This window comes from Ahaetulla prasina, chromosome 3 (assembly GCF_028640845.1).
Source record: "Ahaetulla prasina isolate Xishuangbanna chromosome 3, ASM2864084v1, whole genome shotgun sequence".
Lineage (NCBI taxonomy): Eukaryota > Metazoa > Chordata > Lepidosauria > Squamata > Colubridae > Ahaetulla > Ahaetulla prasina.
In genome coordinates this window covers 162,568,810-162,586,670 of record NC_080541.1, presented here as the reverse complement: position 1 = coordinate 162,586,670, position 17,861 = coordinate 162,568,810, and the positions used below count along the sequence as shown (strand labels likewise).

At 36.6% G+C, this 17,861-nt stretch overlaps 1 protein-coding gene across 2 annotated transcripts in view; it reads left to right on the top strand.

The window, feature by feature from the left end:
- The window catches only part of CACHD1 (cache domain containing 1), a 149,282-nt gene that overhangs the window by 60,147 nt on the left and 71,274 nt on the right, over positions 1-17,861 (top strand). For both annotated transcript variants that reach the window (XM_058176943.1, XM_058176944.1), the window contains exon 3: positions 16,718-16,866. In XM_058176943.1, coding sequence (XP_058032926.1) covers positions 16,718-16,866 — 149 coding nt within the window. The remainder of the gene's footprint in view (positions 1-16,717; positions 16,867-17,861) is intronic.

Below are 17,861 nucleotides of genomic sequence, written 5' to 3'. Positions count from 1 at the left end.
ATGATCTACAAACTGTACCAATGAATTTAACTGGTAGAAGTTGTTCTTAAGCAAGTTTTGTCCTTTCCTTTTTAGCTTTAAAAAGTCCACACATCTTAAAATTGCTGAGGTTGAGAAACTGTGTACTAATAAATTCTTATAAGTAAAGCTACTAAATAGATTTTTACTATATGCTGGTGTATGACTTTAATAAAAATTTGATCTGATACTTCTATAGCAGAACATATGTTCCTTTTACTGCATTGCTTTGTGGTTGTTTCCTGCTTCATCAATTTGCTGATTTACCTGCATGCATTTCCTTCTCACCTTGGACTGCCAGTGAGTGGTTACATCTAAGCCCATAAAATAAGTAAATCTAGTGGTCACACACTTAATTATAAAACATCTTGAGATACACTGACTGCCCTGAAAATTGTAGTCAGGGTAACCATCCGTTTATTGGGAGCATGTCACATTTGTGCATATGTGTGAATTTGTGAGAATTTTGTGTGAAATTGAGAGCTAAAAGGACTTATTGTTGAAGTAGCTATAAAATCTAGGCTCTTTGGAAACATTTTGATCCTTCCAGAGACTGTTTCATTGGCTTTCTTTGAAGAATAATGTCTTTCACTAGTATTTTGTGGGTGGTCTGCACAGTATTTAAAATCATATGGGTTAAATTATACAAGGGATTTTAGAAGAAGAGACTCGTTTGGAAGTGTTTTCTAGTAAAGCCTCCAATAGGTATTACTTACACCACCTCCCTAGATGCATAGCTTAACTCTTAACTAGATATAAATAAATGTATAAACATTCTTAGTATTGTGATGAATTCTTAGGTGTCAGAGAAGATAGATGAGTCCCCCATAGAGTACAGCTACAATGGTTAAAAGCTCAGGATTGAAAAGATCGAAAGAGTAAGTGAGCACTTTGGTTTTAATAATAACTAAGTCTTTTTAGGGCTAATGAATCACAAGTACTAGAGCTTTATGAGTGAAAGTAATATATACAAATTGATGTATACAAATCGATCATATTAAAACAAATGTGAGGGTGTATTGTAAGCAAACCTAATCCTCTATCAGTTTTTCCTCTTCTTGTGGGTCATTTGTCTTTGGACGCATCATCCTAAAAGCACCAGTTGCTGGTTCATCAGCTAAAAAAATTTCTGGTAGTTTTTTCCCCCAATAATTTCTGAAAACAAAAACAGTGAAGAAATGCACCTGTTGGTTTGTGCAAAAATGATAATTACATTTCATACCACTGGCAACCAAGGAAAATATCTGAGGTAAAATCTGTGATTCGTTGTCCAGCACATTGGGTTTATCTGCCGTTAGGTACAATATCTCCATAAGGCTTTACTACTTCTTTATTAATTCATACTATGAGAATAATATGGAATTTAAAGAAATATGGAATGTTTAAAAAAAAAACCTCAAACAGAAAATGCCTGCAGCATAGATGGATCTCACATAATAACAGAAAACCTCTGAAATCAATTTTTGCTACGTAGGGTGCACACTCACAAAAATCAATATTTTCTCTTCTCAAAGAGAGAGAAAATATTTTACTGGCAACTTTTTAAAATAGCAATTACAGAGTATTCACTTTAAATGATCTTAGAAAGTGAAAAAACTTATTTAGGAAGACCAACCTTTTCTTTCAAAATAAAGAATAATATGTCCATTTAAATAATATCTTGTTTAGTTAAAATACCTTTCACATTTACATTGAAAACTGAGGGTTTGCTATCATTAGCTAGCCATACATTTGTACAGATAGTCCCTAAGTTAAGAACATCTGATTTATGGACAACTAATACTTATGAACATGTTGCCATAAAGCCTATCATATTAAAATTTTAAGTTAATAATGAATGTATGCACGAGTTGGTGTAACACTTATGAAAAGGTTGTGCGCCTTCAGTATTTTGTTGGCTCAAGGAAACAGAATGCCATCCACCATTTTAAGTGAGACCACATTGGCATTTAACACTGGGTTGAGTGTTTGCCTTTGTATTTGGCTTAAATATTTCTCTTCTTTACTTTGTAACTATGCGTTCAAAGGGAAAATCTGATGGAAGTGCTGGTGATGCATCAAAGAAAAGAAAAACTATCACAACCGAAAAGCATTTGAGAAGAAGAACAGGACCTAAAACCTCCAGAATCGAAAGGGGGTTTGGCAGAAGAGTTAGCTGAAGCCTTTCCACTCATAAAACAGGGATTGCAAAATTAGAAGAACAAGTTCCTAATTAGAGAAAGGTTCATCAAAGTTTACTGTACTGTTACCGAGGGTTTCAGCTGCTACAAGACCATTGTACAGCTTTGTACAACCTTCCTTAATATCTACTTCAAGGTAAAAGTAAACTATATACTATATACTAAGACAAATATATGGCTGTTGCTAAATAAGAACCATATCTATCTGTTCATACTTGCCTACAAATTTTACTTAAAGACGGATTTAGGGGCATATCACATTTGTAACTCAGAGACTGCCTGTAATCGGAAATAATAAATTCACCTATCAAACAAAATTACACTCACTGCTTATCCCACACTTACTGCTATGGCCATGGCCTTGATCTTGCTCTGCTTCATGTTTCACACTCACTGTAGAATAAATTCTGACTTTTTTATTTATTGATTTAATTTTATTTATTAAATTTATATACTACCTATCTCTCTATCAAAGTGACTCTGAACGGCTTATAACTTTTGACTTTGGAAAAATTATTTCTATTTATTCATTTGGAATCCTCAGCATTTGATTCTTCTTCTACCTTGAATTAGATCAAATCAAATCATCCAGGCTAGACCTTTAATTCAGTTTTACATACTGATCAAATCAAATCTCATTTAAACACTGAAAAGCAAATCTGTTGTCATTTTATCCTAAGTTTAAATTAAGCACAGGTGCCTTTTTAGCTACTTGCTTTTAATACAAAGATAATGCAGCTCTGTTTCTTATTGATCAAGACAATGCTGGCTACACTTGTTGGCTGAATATATATTTCTCTAATAACAGGGTTGATAATTTTATTCAGGAAAAGAACAGTCAAATTTATTGAGCACTTTTTAAGTTATGGCTGTATATTATTTCTTAGTATTAGGACCACAACAGCCACTTTTGATTCACATTTTGTAGAGCAAGGATGGGTGATAGGCTCAGTGTTGGGTTGGGTGCCTGCCTGCTTTATGTTAGATTGCTCCCATCTTAGTGGGACATTGCTAAATTGTAGAAATAAATTTGATATGTTGTTGTTGTTTTAATGAGCAAGAGAATAGCCTCTGAAAGTCATTTTATTGGGGGAGGAGAAACCCTCTATAAATTCCCAAAAATAAAAGGAAGGAATTTCAGCACTCCACCTTTATTGCAATCATAGCTAATTTCCTGCAAACACCAGAAGACTAATTTAAAAAAACCTGAAAAAACAAAATTGGTGGCCCTCACAGCAGAAAGATTGCACGTATAAAACCAGAAGCAACTTCTTTTCTTTACTTACAAGTAATAGAGTGATGAATTTGACTGACTCTTTACAATCACTATTCTCACTGAACTATCTCTCTTACCGTGGAAGCAGCCTAGAGACTGGCTTGAAACAAACATCTTTCACAATGTGTGAAGCATAGTGGCCTTTAAGTGGCTAAGGACTGGAGGAGAGGAGCTATGCCAATAGCATCCTAAAATGGTCCATAGAACATTATATACTAGAGAGAACACTTTCCTTAAAAGTTAAATTCCCTCACATAAAAGAATATGTTATAACCTTACCATAAAGAAAACGTTTAGAATAACTTGGATGCCTTGATAACAGTAGACTGTTCGTAATATTAAAACCTGACGGAGTTCTGTAACAGAAAAATAACTGGATATGAATATTGGATGTCATGGATCTAACAAGTACACTTTTTAGAAATAATCAGGAAGAAAAATATATAAATTGTTTTTAGACACTAATCAAAAACAGTTTATTTTTGTGGTTGTCCCAAGGTGACCTAGGTGGTAGGATGAAAGATTGGAATTCCCAACCTCCTATTCCTACAAAGCTGCCTACCGTCACATTTCATCTTGGTTTCTGCCTTGATTCTGCTGCCATTGCCTATTGAGCTTTGTCAATATATGGCAAAGAGGGCTTTATAACCCATTATTTCTTTTCTGATTTTTTTTTATTAAATAGAAAAGAGTGATTGATGTAGCACTATCTTCTGAGACATGTAGCTAGCAGAATCCTTTCCTTTTTGGGGGAAATAGACCATTCTTGCAAGCAAGCACTAAAATCAATTTTTAAAAATGAATGTAAAAAAAAATCCCTTTTTAGTTTTAATTTGTTATAGTACATGTGAAGCATTCGGTGGCAAGGCTGAGGAAATATAGTGCAATTTAAATAGCAGGCCACCATTTAAAAAGTTCTTCCATCAAAGTATGAAGGAAATAGAAGATTTTAGACAAACTGCAAGATGATGCTTGGTCCAATCATATTTTAGGACCAACATTGTATGAGAAGGCTCTAAATTGCACGTATCTCTGCAAAATATTGTGGTATTAAAAGCGTTATAAATAAATAAAAGCACACAATTACTGAGCTGGTACGTAGAATATAAGCTCCAAACACAAAATATTAGACTTAAGCCCACACAGTCAAAATAAAAATGAATTGTATGCAGCATTTTTAGCTACATATTTTTCACCTATTCTTTCAGAAAAAGACAGAAACAGATATCCCTCTGTTTTAAATTATCCCTGGACTTCCCCCTCCAGATCCACTCCAGTTGATTATTTCTGAAGTAGCTGGGAAGAAGGAATGAATGCCATTTCTCTTCCACAGCTTCAGTTTCCGGCTTATCTCTTTAATTTTAAAAAGACCAACACTTTTTCTGCCTAGACAAAAGGTAGAATGTTGGGGGTAATCTCCTTGAACTCAACTCTGCCTCCTCAGCTTGAATGTTGATTGAAACTGAGAGCCTGCCTCTCAAGGAAGGTGGGGAGGGGGCCTTGCCCGCTAATGTAATGTACACAATGTAAGCCGCCCTGAGTCTTTGGAGAAGGGCGGGATATAAATGTAAATAAATAAATAAATAAATAAATAAATAAATAAATAAATAAATAAATAAATAAATAAATAAATAAATAAATAAATAAATAAATAAATAAATAAATAAATAAATAAATAAATAAATAAATAAATAAAGTCACTATAGTGGTTATATTGCAAAGAATAAATTTGTATTATTCCCTAGGTATCTTGAGCAACTTCTATGCAAAATGTTTTCCTATTTTCATAAGGCCAGGCAGGAGATTGATATGCAGTGTATGTTGTTGAATATGTTGGCTAGGCAGATTGTTGACTCACTCCAATTCTTTTGTTAAGGTCTTTCTCTGTGTGTTTGCTCCTGATGCCACTCTTCAGCCTGATGAATGAGAATAATGCCCATGAGCTTCAAATCACTGTGCTTTTCTGTCCCAGCAGGAGAGAAGCTTTTATTTTTATGTAAAAACATTCTCACAAAGTTTGGTTTAGCATTACAGCTAAATAGACAAGTTATATTGTACATTATTTAAGCTTAGGATTTTTTGGTTTTTTTTTTTAACAGTCCAAGGAATTAGCCTGTTTTTTTTTTCCAAGCAAATCTGTTTTACAGTTCGGACTGATGCAAACCCCAGTATTAAAGTTGAAATTTCAAATTCTTCCATCTGACTGGACCAAGGAAAAGAGTCCTGTCACATTAAAATGTACTCTGGCGATTTTATTTATTTTATTAAATTTGACTTCCAGACAATTTTGGGAAGCTTTCATCCAAGAATTCAAACACAAGCATATTGAAATAGTGAAAAAGTATTAATTATCCAATAATACAAAAAATTAAGTTCCTTTAAAAGTAAAGTAAAATTGTTGCAGCATTAGACATTTCAGTTTGATATACTGCAGTCTTATAATCAGTTAAAAAGGAAAGGACTTTCTGATTCAGGCCTTTTCTGATAAAATAACTATAGTTATTACTATAATATATTACAATAGTCTTAAGTGATCCCTTAAAAGCTCATTTGCATTACTTAAATTGTATTAATTATAGTAATAGTTGCATTACTTAAATTATTCTTATTTATATGTGTAAAATAGTTTCTTTGCATTGTTCTTGAGTTTTGGGGGGAAAGAAAATCAATATACATATAGTCCTTAATTTATGATAGTTGAGCCCAAAATTTCTGTTATTTAAACAATTAAGTGAGTTTTGCCCCATTTTATGGCCTTTCTTGTCACTGTTGTTAAATGAATCACTACAGTTGTTAAAGTTAGTAAAATGATTGTTAAATGAATCTGGCTTCCCAACTGACTTTGCTTGTCAGAGGTTGCAAAAGGTGATCACATGAATCTGGGACACTACAACTGTCATAAATATGAGCCAGTTGCCAAATGTGTGAATTTTGATTATGTGACCATGGGAATGCTGCAGTGGTCATGTGAAAAATGGTCACAATTTACTTTTCTTACTGCTGTTGTAACTGAATGGTCATTAAATTAACTGTTGTTAAGTTGAGGACTGGCTGTATAAAACTTTACAGTGATCTTCAGTTGGTTTGAGGTACACATTTTTTTTCTTTAGTTTAATTTTATTGGTCATTTCTTATACACAAACATAAACCAGTGATCTATGACCGTGATAGCGAACCTACGGCACGCGTGCCAGAGGTGGCACGCAGAACTCTCTCTGATGGCATGCGAGCCATTGCCCCAGTTCAGCTCTGCTGCGCATGCAGGCATGCCTCTTGCTGGCCAGCTGGTCTTTGCGTCTCTGCTGCACATGCAGGAGTGTGCACACATGAATGGGGTGTGGAGGGGGGCCTGCATGCGCATGGGCAGGGAAAGGGGTGTGTGCACAGGGAAGGGGCGTGTGAACAGGATGCATGCAGGGGGCGCTCACGCATTCATAGAGGCAGGACACATGCGCGGGGACACACACGCATTGCATTTTGGGGGTTGGGGCACACGCTTTCGGCACACGGCCCAGAAAAGGTTAGCCATCACTGATCTATGACAATGCAAGGCATGCTGAGAAAAAAATGGAGGGGAGTGTATTACTTAATACACATTACAGAAATAAATTTTAGGCATTTTATACGTAACTTGTTTAAATATGCTTATGAAAGGTCAGCAAATGCCACTAATGAGTAAACAACATCACTGAGGAAAGAGTTAGCATTATAGAAACAGCTGATAGACAGCAGGCATTCCCAAAGATCTCCTGACTGTAATTCAATCTGTCATCAAATTGGGCAGTTTCTTCAACCTTAAAACTTTTAAGATTTATCGACTTCAACTCCCAGAATTCCTCAGGTGTCTTGATAAACACTGATATAGGGAATGAGGCTGTTTCATAAATTCATCTACAAATTAAGAGATAAATGCTTCCTAGAGAGTTGTTGTCAAATTGCTGGTATGTTGCAAACAAAACAGTTTGAATTACATACAATAATGACTAAACTTAGAATTTAGATTTAGAATCAGTAAGCCATAGGAGATATGATAATCACGGCTTTGCGTGTGTTGCTTGTAATTGTGAAAGGGTATGTTATATAGTGTACTATCTGGATAACCGTGCTTCGCTAGGCAACTATGTAATCGGGCTTAATAAATCGACACTTACAGCTTGAAAATTAATGGGTAGTTACTATCGGCCTTCCTATCCCCTTCTCTCCCTCAGCCTTCCCCCACAGAACCCTATCCTATCCCCCTTCTCTCCCTCAGGCTTGCCTCATAGAAGCCTTCCTATCCTATCCTCTGGCTGCTGCTGTGAAAGTGAAACTGAAAGTGAAACTCCTCTCAGCTGCTTATGTTTTGCATTTGGAACAGATTTCTTTTCAGGTGGGGAGGTGGAGTAGAACTCCTTAGCATCAGAGCATGGAACAGATTTCTTTTCAGGTGGGGAGGGGGAGTAGAACCCTTTAGCATCAGAGGGCTGTTTCGAAAGTGAAACAGTATTTGCTGTGTGAGCAAGGAGACAGGAAGGAGACTGGCTGTGGCTTAGCTCAAGTATTCTGTATTAAAGCTGCTTCCTGTTGTGAAAGTAAAACTGAAAGTGAAACTCCTCTCCTCTGCTTGTGTTTTGCATTTGGAACAGATTTCTTTTCAGGTGGGGAGGGGGAGTAGAACTCCTTAGCATCAGAGCATGTTAATCATAATATAGGAAATACTAATGCTCTGATGGTCATTTCAAAAAATCCTTTCTTAGTGAGCACCTAGAAGCCAAGAGGAACATATGTGGCAAATTTCAAGTTTGTAGGCTTTACAGTTCTGGAGATTTTGTGATTAATGAGTGAGTGGTTTTCGCTGTTATATGTATTGATAAAATTCATTCTATCAAGTGGTCATAAACAAGTGTTGGATTAATTTATGCTGATTATGAATTTTCTAAACCTTTTTACAGCTGGCACGAATAAAGCATATTTGAAAGTATTTGTACGAGTATTTGAAGAGGCCAAAAAATTGAGGGAAGGAAAAAAAAATCAGAGAGAGAGGGAGGCAGAGTTTTTAAAGCTTAAAAGATATATGCAAATGAGTAAGCTTTCTCTGAAGAAACTGAAAAGGAATTCCATAATATTAAAATGAATATTGAAAGATCAACAATAGCATTTTGAAATCATGCATCATCCTCCAGTATGCTTTGCAATTGTTTTAAGGCTGAAAAAGTTGAGTGAAAATGTTATAAATCAGTCAGGAGGACCAATAGCTTTGATTCGCATTATTCCCCCCAAATACTGCTGCAACATTATTTTAAGACAATGTTTTCTCAGATGAATTCCCTTCTGATTTAGGAAGCAGTGAAGTGTCCACTTTTTCTATTAAACTACCCCGAATTAAGGGACTACAGGGTTGTAAAAAAGAAAAATGATACAAAATGAAATTCTAGATAGCAATAGCACTTATATACCGCTTTACACAGTGGTGGATTTCAACCGGTGTTACCATCAGTTCGCTTCGCACACGTGATTTGCATGCAATTTGCTCGCACGTGCTCGCTTCGCTCTCACGCATACCAAACTTGTGCTCTGCACAAGTGCATTCCATTTCCAAACAGCTGAGGCACAGCAATCCGTTCTGCCATGCCTATCAGCTGGGTTAAAAATGAATGAATATAGGTAGGGATAGCTCGGGGTAGGCGGGAGGGCCCAGCTGACAGTCGGAGCGAACCAATACACTCTCATTTCACCATCGCCACTAATGGTTCACCTGAACCGGGTAGAACTGGTAGCAACCCACCATTGGATTCATAGTGCTTTACAGCCCTCTCTAAGCGGTTTTACAGAGTCAGCATATTGCCCCCAACAATTTGGGTCCTCATTTTACCCACCAAGGATGGAAGGTTGAGTCAACCTTGAGCCTGGTGAGATTTGAACTGCCAAATTGCAGTCAGCAGTCAGCAGAAGTAGCCTTCAATAGTGCACTCTAACCACTGCACCACCATGGCTCATTCTTAACATATAATTTTATTTTTGAGCATTTCAGTTTTTTGTGCGTTTCATTAAATTACAATAAAAACTTTCTAATTCCATGGATAGAATTTTGTATTCTGCTATTTTGTGAAAAAGGTTGTTCCTGATCAATTTTTATTTTTTTGAAGTAATGATTAAACAATTGATATTAATACAAAACAAACAAACAAAAAATCAAGCTCTTAAAACCAAGGCAAAGCTAAAAAGTCATCCTTATTCATCAGAAGGAAGAGAATTATTTTGGATTCACTGATCATATTTACTATAATATTAACTCCTGGCTTATAAAGTGAATGAAAAATTGTTTCATTGTTAAACTGTAGTTATCATTAGCCACAATTTTCCAGGTCAAACAAAAGATACAAACGCAATCAAGAAAAAAAGAAAAGGAAACGATTAATAATAATACTGTGCTGGAAATGAGATGTATGTTTCTTAGCTGGGATTCAGCTAAGATTGCCAATATATGTAGCCCATCATTTCTTGACCAATTGTACAGGAGCCAGATTGACCTATATTTCTGTTTATGTGGCTTATGTTGTTCTCTGGGAACGTTAATGTTCTCAGATCCCAACTATAATGCACTGTCAATTTGTGGGATACATGACTTTATGGTAGCTGGGCCTGCTCTGTGAAACATTATGTCCACTGAGAACAAGGGTGAAATCCAGCAACTTCTGACAGGTTCTGGAGAACTGGTAGTGGAAATTTTGAGCAGTTCAGAGAACCGGTAGCGGAAATTTTGAATAGTTTGGAGAACCGGCAATTACCATCTCTGGTTGACTCCAGAGTGGGGTGGGAATGGAGATTTTGCAGTATCCTGCCCTTGGAGTGGGGTGGGAATGGGGATTTTGCAGTATCTTTCCCTTGGAGTGGGGTGGGAATGGAGATTTTGCAGTGTCCTTCCCCTGCCACGCCCACCAAGCCACGCCTACAGTAAAAATATTTTTTTTAAAAAAAGATAGTAAAAAAATTGGTTTTCACCATTGATTGAGAACATTATTGCTCTGTACCTGTTGGGCTTTTGTATAATTGTACAGAATTCTATGCAATATACATGTGTCACCCCTTTTTCATCAACTGCATTGACTGCCTATTTGCTGATGGGTGCTATTTGTCACCTTTAAATCCCTTCATGGCTAGGGACCAGTATATCTGAATGACCGTCTCTTCCTGGTTACATCCACCTTACCCATCAGAGCCGGAAGGCAGGGAATGTTGCTTACGGAAGTACCTTAAGCAACATTTTTTTTTATTAAAAAGTTTTACAAAGAATTTTTTCAATACATCCCACTCCCCTCCCCCACCCATCTGCACCCCCCACCCCCCCGGACTTCACAGAGCAAAATACAGGGTATAAGATCTAACAATCATAAGCTAAAATACACTAATTATCCATAAATTCCCATCCCTCCCACATAACCTCAACTCTCCTTCTCCATAATAAAGAAAAAAAAGGAAATGTTCATTCATAAGATATTTGATATTTCTTCATCCAATAATTGTTCTAATTGCAGTCAGTCCATCTTATTCATTCCAGTATATTTTCTTGTGGGTATTCATTCAGGTACACTGAAATTTCCACCGCTTCCAACAGTTCAGTACTTTTAGCATCCATACCTAGTAATGTCAATTACTAAATAAACATTATCTTCTAGATTTTTTTTTATATAATCAACCAAACTTTAACATTTTATAAAATTTTCTCTCTTAACTTTTTAACTTATATACAATTAACATTTAACCCAATTTTTTCCTCCCCTATATTTCCATATCAATGAGTTACCAAATATTTTATAATCATTTTGTCATACAAGCCTTAACCAATTCCATTTCTTTTTTTACTTTTCCCCCAACACTTTATATGACCCAACATCAGTTTTTGTCCAACATAACTAAATCCACCATATATAATAAAATAACATCAATATAATATATCTCCCACATTTAAATTACAGATTAAGACATATACACCCCAATTTAATTTTCAAATACCATCTATAAAGCATTTTAAATAAGAAAAAAATTTTTTCCTGAGTTTTATACTTATCTAATTAACTACTTACTAAAGCCAATTATAAATTATCCTTTCTACTTTTTATATCCAAAATTTTTGCTTGTGATTTACCCTTTCCCATAAAAAGAAACTCTTTTCGTTTGAAATTGTTGCTTCTTTACTCCTTGTTCTTTACATTTAGTAATTACAATCATTCTTTGCTCTTCCCCTGCTGCTTTCAACCTTTCTTCCTTAGTCACAGCCTCTACTTTAGATTGTATTTGCTTTGCTACCTTCTCACACTTTTTAACCACTTCCACTTCCCTTCCCATTTTAACTTCTAGCAGTGGTGGAGTTCCAGCCTTTAATACGTTAGTATAAAAATCTCTTGCTTTAAGCACCGTATTAAGTCGATATTTCTCTCCTGGATAATTTACTGTTAGTCCAGCTGGAACATCCCATCTAAACCGTATCTGACGATTTCTAAATTTGTCCACCAAAAAAAGCAAACTCTTTTCTATTTCTTAAAATTTTTGAGGAAATTTCTTTTAGCACTAATACCTCTTGTCCTAACATTTGAGTTTTATTTTTATAAGAAGCTTGTAAAATCTCAGTCCTAATCTTCCGAGTTGTAAAATAAATCACTATATCTCTTGGTAACTGTCTTTCTCTTGCAACCCATGAATTAACAGGATAGATATTTTCAATTTGCGTTTTAAGATCTACAGGTTTCTGTCCAATCATCTGTGCAAAAACCTCTGCAAAGACATCTTTTAAATTCTCTCGCTTATTTTCTTTCAAACCTCTCACTCTTAATGCAGATTCCATTACTCTATATTGCAATAAAACTCATTCTTCATCTGCAGTCTCTATCTTAGTCTGAAGCTCCTCTATTTTATTTTTTAAGTCCAAATTAACTTGATTAACTTCTTCAACTCTTTCATCCAGCTGATTTGTGTATTCAAGAAAACTTTTAAATGTTGCCACCGTATCTTCTTTTATTTCTTCGTCCTGAGCTTCAAGAGTATCTTTAACTTTCATTATTTTCTCTGCAATTTCCTTGAACTTTTGGTCTATAGCAAAAATTTGAGCCTTTAGAAATTCCTTCAACTCTTCTTGTAATTTATATATTTGAGCTAACGAGGCACCAGTTTTCTTAAAAACAGCAGGCTTTAATTGCACAGAAGCCATCTTACTTAAACTTTATACTTTGCAAAAAAGTCAAATCTGTTCATAAACTCCTTATTTGGGTTGGGTAAATCAATTCTGCAGTCCTTCAACTTTTCTCTTTAACACTTCTTCACATAAGTATAAAATCCAGCAAGTTTAAACAAAGTTAAGGGCGCTAACGATGCTAACGAAGACTTCCTTAACTTTTGTTTTCACGCCCTATTAAGCAGAGGCGCCATTTCCTTTCTTCTCAAGTACCATTCAAAGATCGAGTTGAGGTCTGGTGCTTACATCAGCCTGACCTCCTGCCTTTGCTCTGTCTTCTTAAAGTAAATTAAGATTGATCTTCATCTTGATAGCAGAGATGGTTGTGGCATTTTGTTCTGCATTAATAAATCAATGCAGAGGATCCTGGATCCGGAACTTTCGCCAGGCTTAAATAGGGAGCTCTCACCCTTTTTGCCCCTAGAATTTTTTCTGGGGCTCTCAGGGAGCTCTACCTCCGCCTAGCAGCTCACCTTTCCCTCTTTTCCCGAGGGAAAGGTTTCCAAGCCATCAGACAGCTGATGAGCGCTGTCTGAACGACTTTAACGAGATCACAGGGCTGATGGTCCAAAAGGACTGTCTCCAATGCCTGCGGCACCACCGGAAGTCCTACCTTAAGCAACATTGAAGGGGCTCCCTCTCCTTGGAACATCATCCTTGCAGAGATTAGACTGGCCCCCGATTGGACACTCTTTCACAAAATTCCAAAGACATGATTTTGCCAAATGGGCCTGGAGAACCCAGAGAGCAGTGGATCCCATCAAGTGGCTCCTTTGATTGCTTGTTGTTGCCAGGGGACTGGAGAGTTATTGTTTTTATTCTTTTTATGTTGGATTTTTTTTATTATTTGTCAGGGGTTCCCAATTCCCAGTCTGTGGAAGGCACCGGTCTGTGCCATGCCAGAAACAAGCAAAGCATGCAAACAAGTGAAGTCCCATCCATGAGATGCAGGCAGTATGCAAAAGCACGCCCCCTCCAGTCTATGGAGAAACCTCTCTCCAGGGAACAGGTCCCTGGTGCCCAAAAGTTTGGGGGCTGCTGGTTTATGTTGCCATTCTCCCCAACCTGTGCCATGCATTCTTTTCATGATTGTCTTGCTTGTTTTGAACAGCTAGTTGATCTTTTAATCCTAATGTGTAAGCCACTTATGATAGAGACAACATTGACGTTGACAAACTCTCACCCCACATAAACATTCAACTATGTGTGGCATTCTAGTTGAAAGAAATCCATAACTTAGATTGGGCAATAAACCTCTGGAGTATTAGTAATAAATCATTCTATAATGGCAATTAAATATAATGCTACAAGTCATTTTATTTGAATGTTTTTGTTAAAAAGGGTGTCCTTGGAGAGCCTTAATTGAGTCATACAATTTGATAGATAATTGAGGCAGGGCCCCTGCACTTATCACTTTAGGCCTAATTATTCACACAAGAAGGTAAATCATGATGAAATGGCCTGTTATTAATAGTTAGGGAAGACATTTATCAAATGCAGACATAATACACAAACAAATTACATATTTATATGTACAAATGGAGCTGTATTTTTAAATCATTTCCTTTTGTAAAATTTAGGTATATGGAGAAATAGAATGAGGAGGATTAAAAAGTATCAACTAATTACCCAGCACTAATTAAATAAATCTAGCCTTTTTTTTCTGAAGGCAGAATGTACTTAAAATAAGTTGCTGAACATTTGAACATTTTGCTTTGAGCTGTAAATTATTGTAAGATTATTCTTCATTCAGACCATAAACTATAGGCGGCTTAAGGATTCAGAATAAGAATTATGAAGAAAACTTCAAATGGACTGAGGAAAACCATATAATTTTCAGCGCTGAATTAGGTAACACAATCAGTTAGTAACTGTGCAGAAAATTCTACATATACACGTGTGTGTGTGTGTGTATGTACATACAGAATATATTCTTGTTTAACAAGTTGCTTACAGATGTATTTTTGTTCAGAACAAGATGTGTAAAGAAAACTATTGAAATAAAGGACATGTCTACTGCAGAGCTACTGTTTTCATTGTGGTATAGTGGTAGTTGCTGTATCAACCATGCTGACTGTGCTTATTCAATTCAACCAATAGTAGCATTTGGAATAAATGACAGTGATTGTTTATCTGCACAATGCCATCTGTCAATTGCAGCAAACCTATGTTCTTGCATAAGTATGCTCTGTAGTGATTTAACATTTCCACATTGAGCAGGCTAGCAGAGCAGAAATTAGAAGCAAACAAATATAAATGGTCTAGAAATTAAGGAATTCTACATTTTCTGGGTGATAGACCAATGGGGGTGAGGATCCAGTAGATCAGACCTGGGCATTTTATGACCTGCAAGCTACATCCGGCCTGCAGGCAGTCCCAGTATGGCCCATGGTATTGGTAGTGGGAGATGGGATATTGGCAGAGGGTGGTGGTGCGGTCCACCAGCAGCCTGTGGAGCTGGCAGCGGAGTCAGTCAGTGAGGAGGCTGGGGAAGACAATGGGTCAGTCTTGGAGTCAGGGAAAGGTCCGGACGAAGGTTCTGCATTGAAGGCAGAGATGAGGCCAGGGCCATCTGGGAGTGATGCGCAGACTCCGGAGCCTTTAGAGGCGAACAGCAGAGAGGCAGAGGAACAGGAGGAACCTGTTCCCAGTGCACGCATGCAAAGAGCTGCCAGAAGGCAAGAGCAAGCTAAAGCAAAAAGGACAACTCGGGAGTAAGGCCAGGAAATGATTTGCCCCTCCCATAAGGCTTAAAAGAGCAGCAAGGGCTCTTGGGCTCTTTGTAGAAAAGCAACAATTGTTTCTAGTCGGCATCTCTTGTTCCTGAATTTTGTGGGGCTTTGCCAAGAAAAGCCTTTGGCAGGGTACCAAAGAAAACAAAGCTTTGTGATAAGGCAGAAGGACTTTTTCTGAAGGATTTGTTTTGGAATTAATTTGGACTAAGATGAGAATGAAGTAATTCTCAGCTGTTCTAATCAAATATGTTTGTTTAGGACTGATTGCGTCTGGTAATAACTACTTGGGCCTAGGTCACAACAGGTGGGGCATCAGCGTGGCATCAACGTTGGAACATCAGAGGGTGGGACAGAGTTGCAGCAGCAGTGAGAGGGTGTGGGACAGCAGAAGGAGCAGGGCAGTGGGGAAGGGGTTGGGGCATAAGCCCTCTAGTTTCTTATATTCCCAGTTTCTCATAAATTGCCCAGCCATGCAGTAGATTCTCATTTTGCAGTAGATTCTTAGCTTCCTGGACCTTTGAAAGTCTTTTTGAAGCTAGAATTTCCTGACTTTGGACACAACCAATAAAAGTCTATTTTCTGGACGATCTGGATGAGTACATTCTGAATTATCATGGAAAATTCCAGCTTTTTATGACAATTTTCTATGGTATAGATCGGGGTCTCCAACCTTGGTCCCTTTAAGACTTGTGGACTTTAGCTTTGCTGGCTGAGGGACTCTGGGAGTTGAAGTCCAGAAGTCGTAAAGGGACCAAGGTTGGAGACCCCGGTATAGATCTGATATATCTACCACCATTTTAAAAAGAGATCTGATTCAATTGTTAATGCTACTTGAATACTGTAGGGTTATTACCATTACTTTTTTTCAATCTCATATAGCGTATCAACGAATATGAAATGCACTGTATTCATATGCATATTCATATAAGATTTTTCCAGCTAATAAATTCATTACTTAGATTTCAGTAGATTTAATTTATGAGTGATATCTATTTGACTTTAATGAGAGATTGGTTTAAGTTCTGTGTCAGAAAACATGGCTGAACTGAAAAATTTGGAGATCTTAAAAACACTCAGAAACAGAAAATGAAACGATTTCAATAAATCTCTTGCAGTTGTTCCCATATTTGTTGGTTTATCTATAAGCTGTTTAATTTCATTGATTAAATATAAATATGAATGTAAATATATTTCAGAATCAATTGCTTTCTCTTGCAATTGAGCATATTCTGCATTATGAATATAGAATATAAATATTGAAACACTGTTTTGATTTTGTTCTTCTCTTTAAATTTTCCAGCTAGCCAAAAAAATTCGGGAAAAGTTTAACCGTTACTTGGATGTGGTAAATCGAAACAAGCATGTAGTGGAAGCTTCATACACTGCTCATTTGACATCTCCTCTTACAGCAATTCAGGACTGTTGCACCATTCCACCATCTATGATGGAGTAAGTATTCAAAATATTTTCTATGGGAGATGGAAAATTGGTTTGTTTGTTTGGTGGTCATTGGATCTGATATTAGATTAAGAAGATCTACGGTATATTAAGAAAGAACAAAGAAGACCATATTTAAAGTATAAAGGCTTTGAGGAGAAACTTCAGAAGTGGTTCCACATTGAATGTTGATAGCATGGGAACCGTGAACAAGGAAAAATGGTATAGGGTTATGGTTATGGTCTTCCATGAAATCTCTCTGGAATGAGTTGCTGAAAGAAATCTATACAATTTATATGGTATTGAATAAATTATATATTTTATATAGAACATCTGGGACGAAATCAGATATTTTTTCATGTGCACTTCCTTCTTTTCTTGTACCTACCCAATAGGCGTCATTAGTCATAGGAAAAAAGAAGAAATTCCAGTGATGGAATTTGGGTTTTACTTGCAAATACATGAAGTATTGTATAAGTAGCACAATTAAAATATTGTGCAAAGACTTGTGCAAATGTATTATGATAGCAAGGAAAGTATGGGATATAAATAAAAGGAATATATTACTATTATTATCAGCTGGACTCAACCCGCTGCAGGATAAAAGCCTGTTCATTGAATGTTATGGACAATAATATATGCTGATCCAATGCAGGATGGTAGATTTTTTTTTTTTACTTCCCAGATTCCCAGTTTTACAGGGGAACTATTAAGTCTGTCATCTGCACCTCTATAACTGTCTGGTTTGGTTCTGCAACCCAACAAGACAGACACAGACTTCAGAGGATAATTAGAACTGCAGAAAAAACAATTGCTACCAACCTGCCTTCCATTGAGGACCTGTATACTACATGAGTCAAAAAGAGGGCTGTGAAAATATTTATAGACCCCCTCGCATTCCGGACATAAATTGTTTCAACTCCTACCCTCAAAACGACACTATAGAGCACTGTACACCAAGACAACTAGATACAAGAACAGTTGTTCCCCGAACACCATCATTCTGC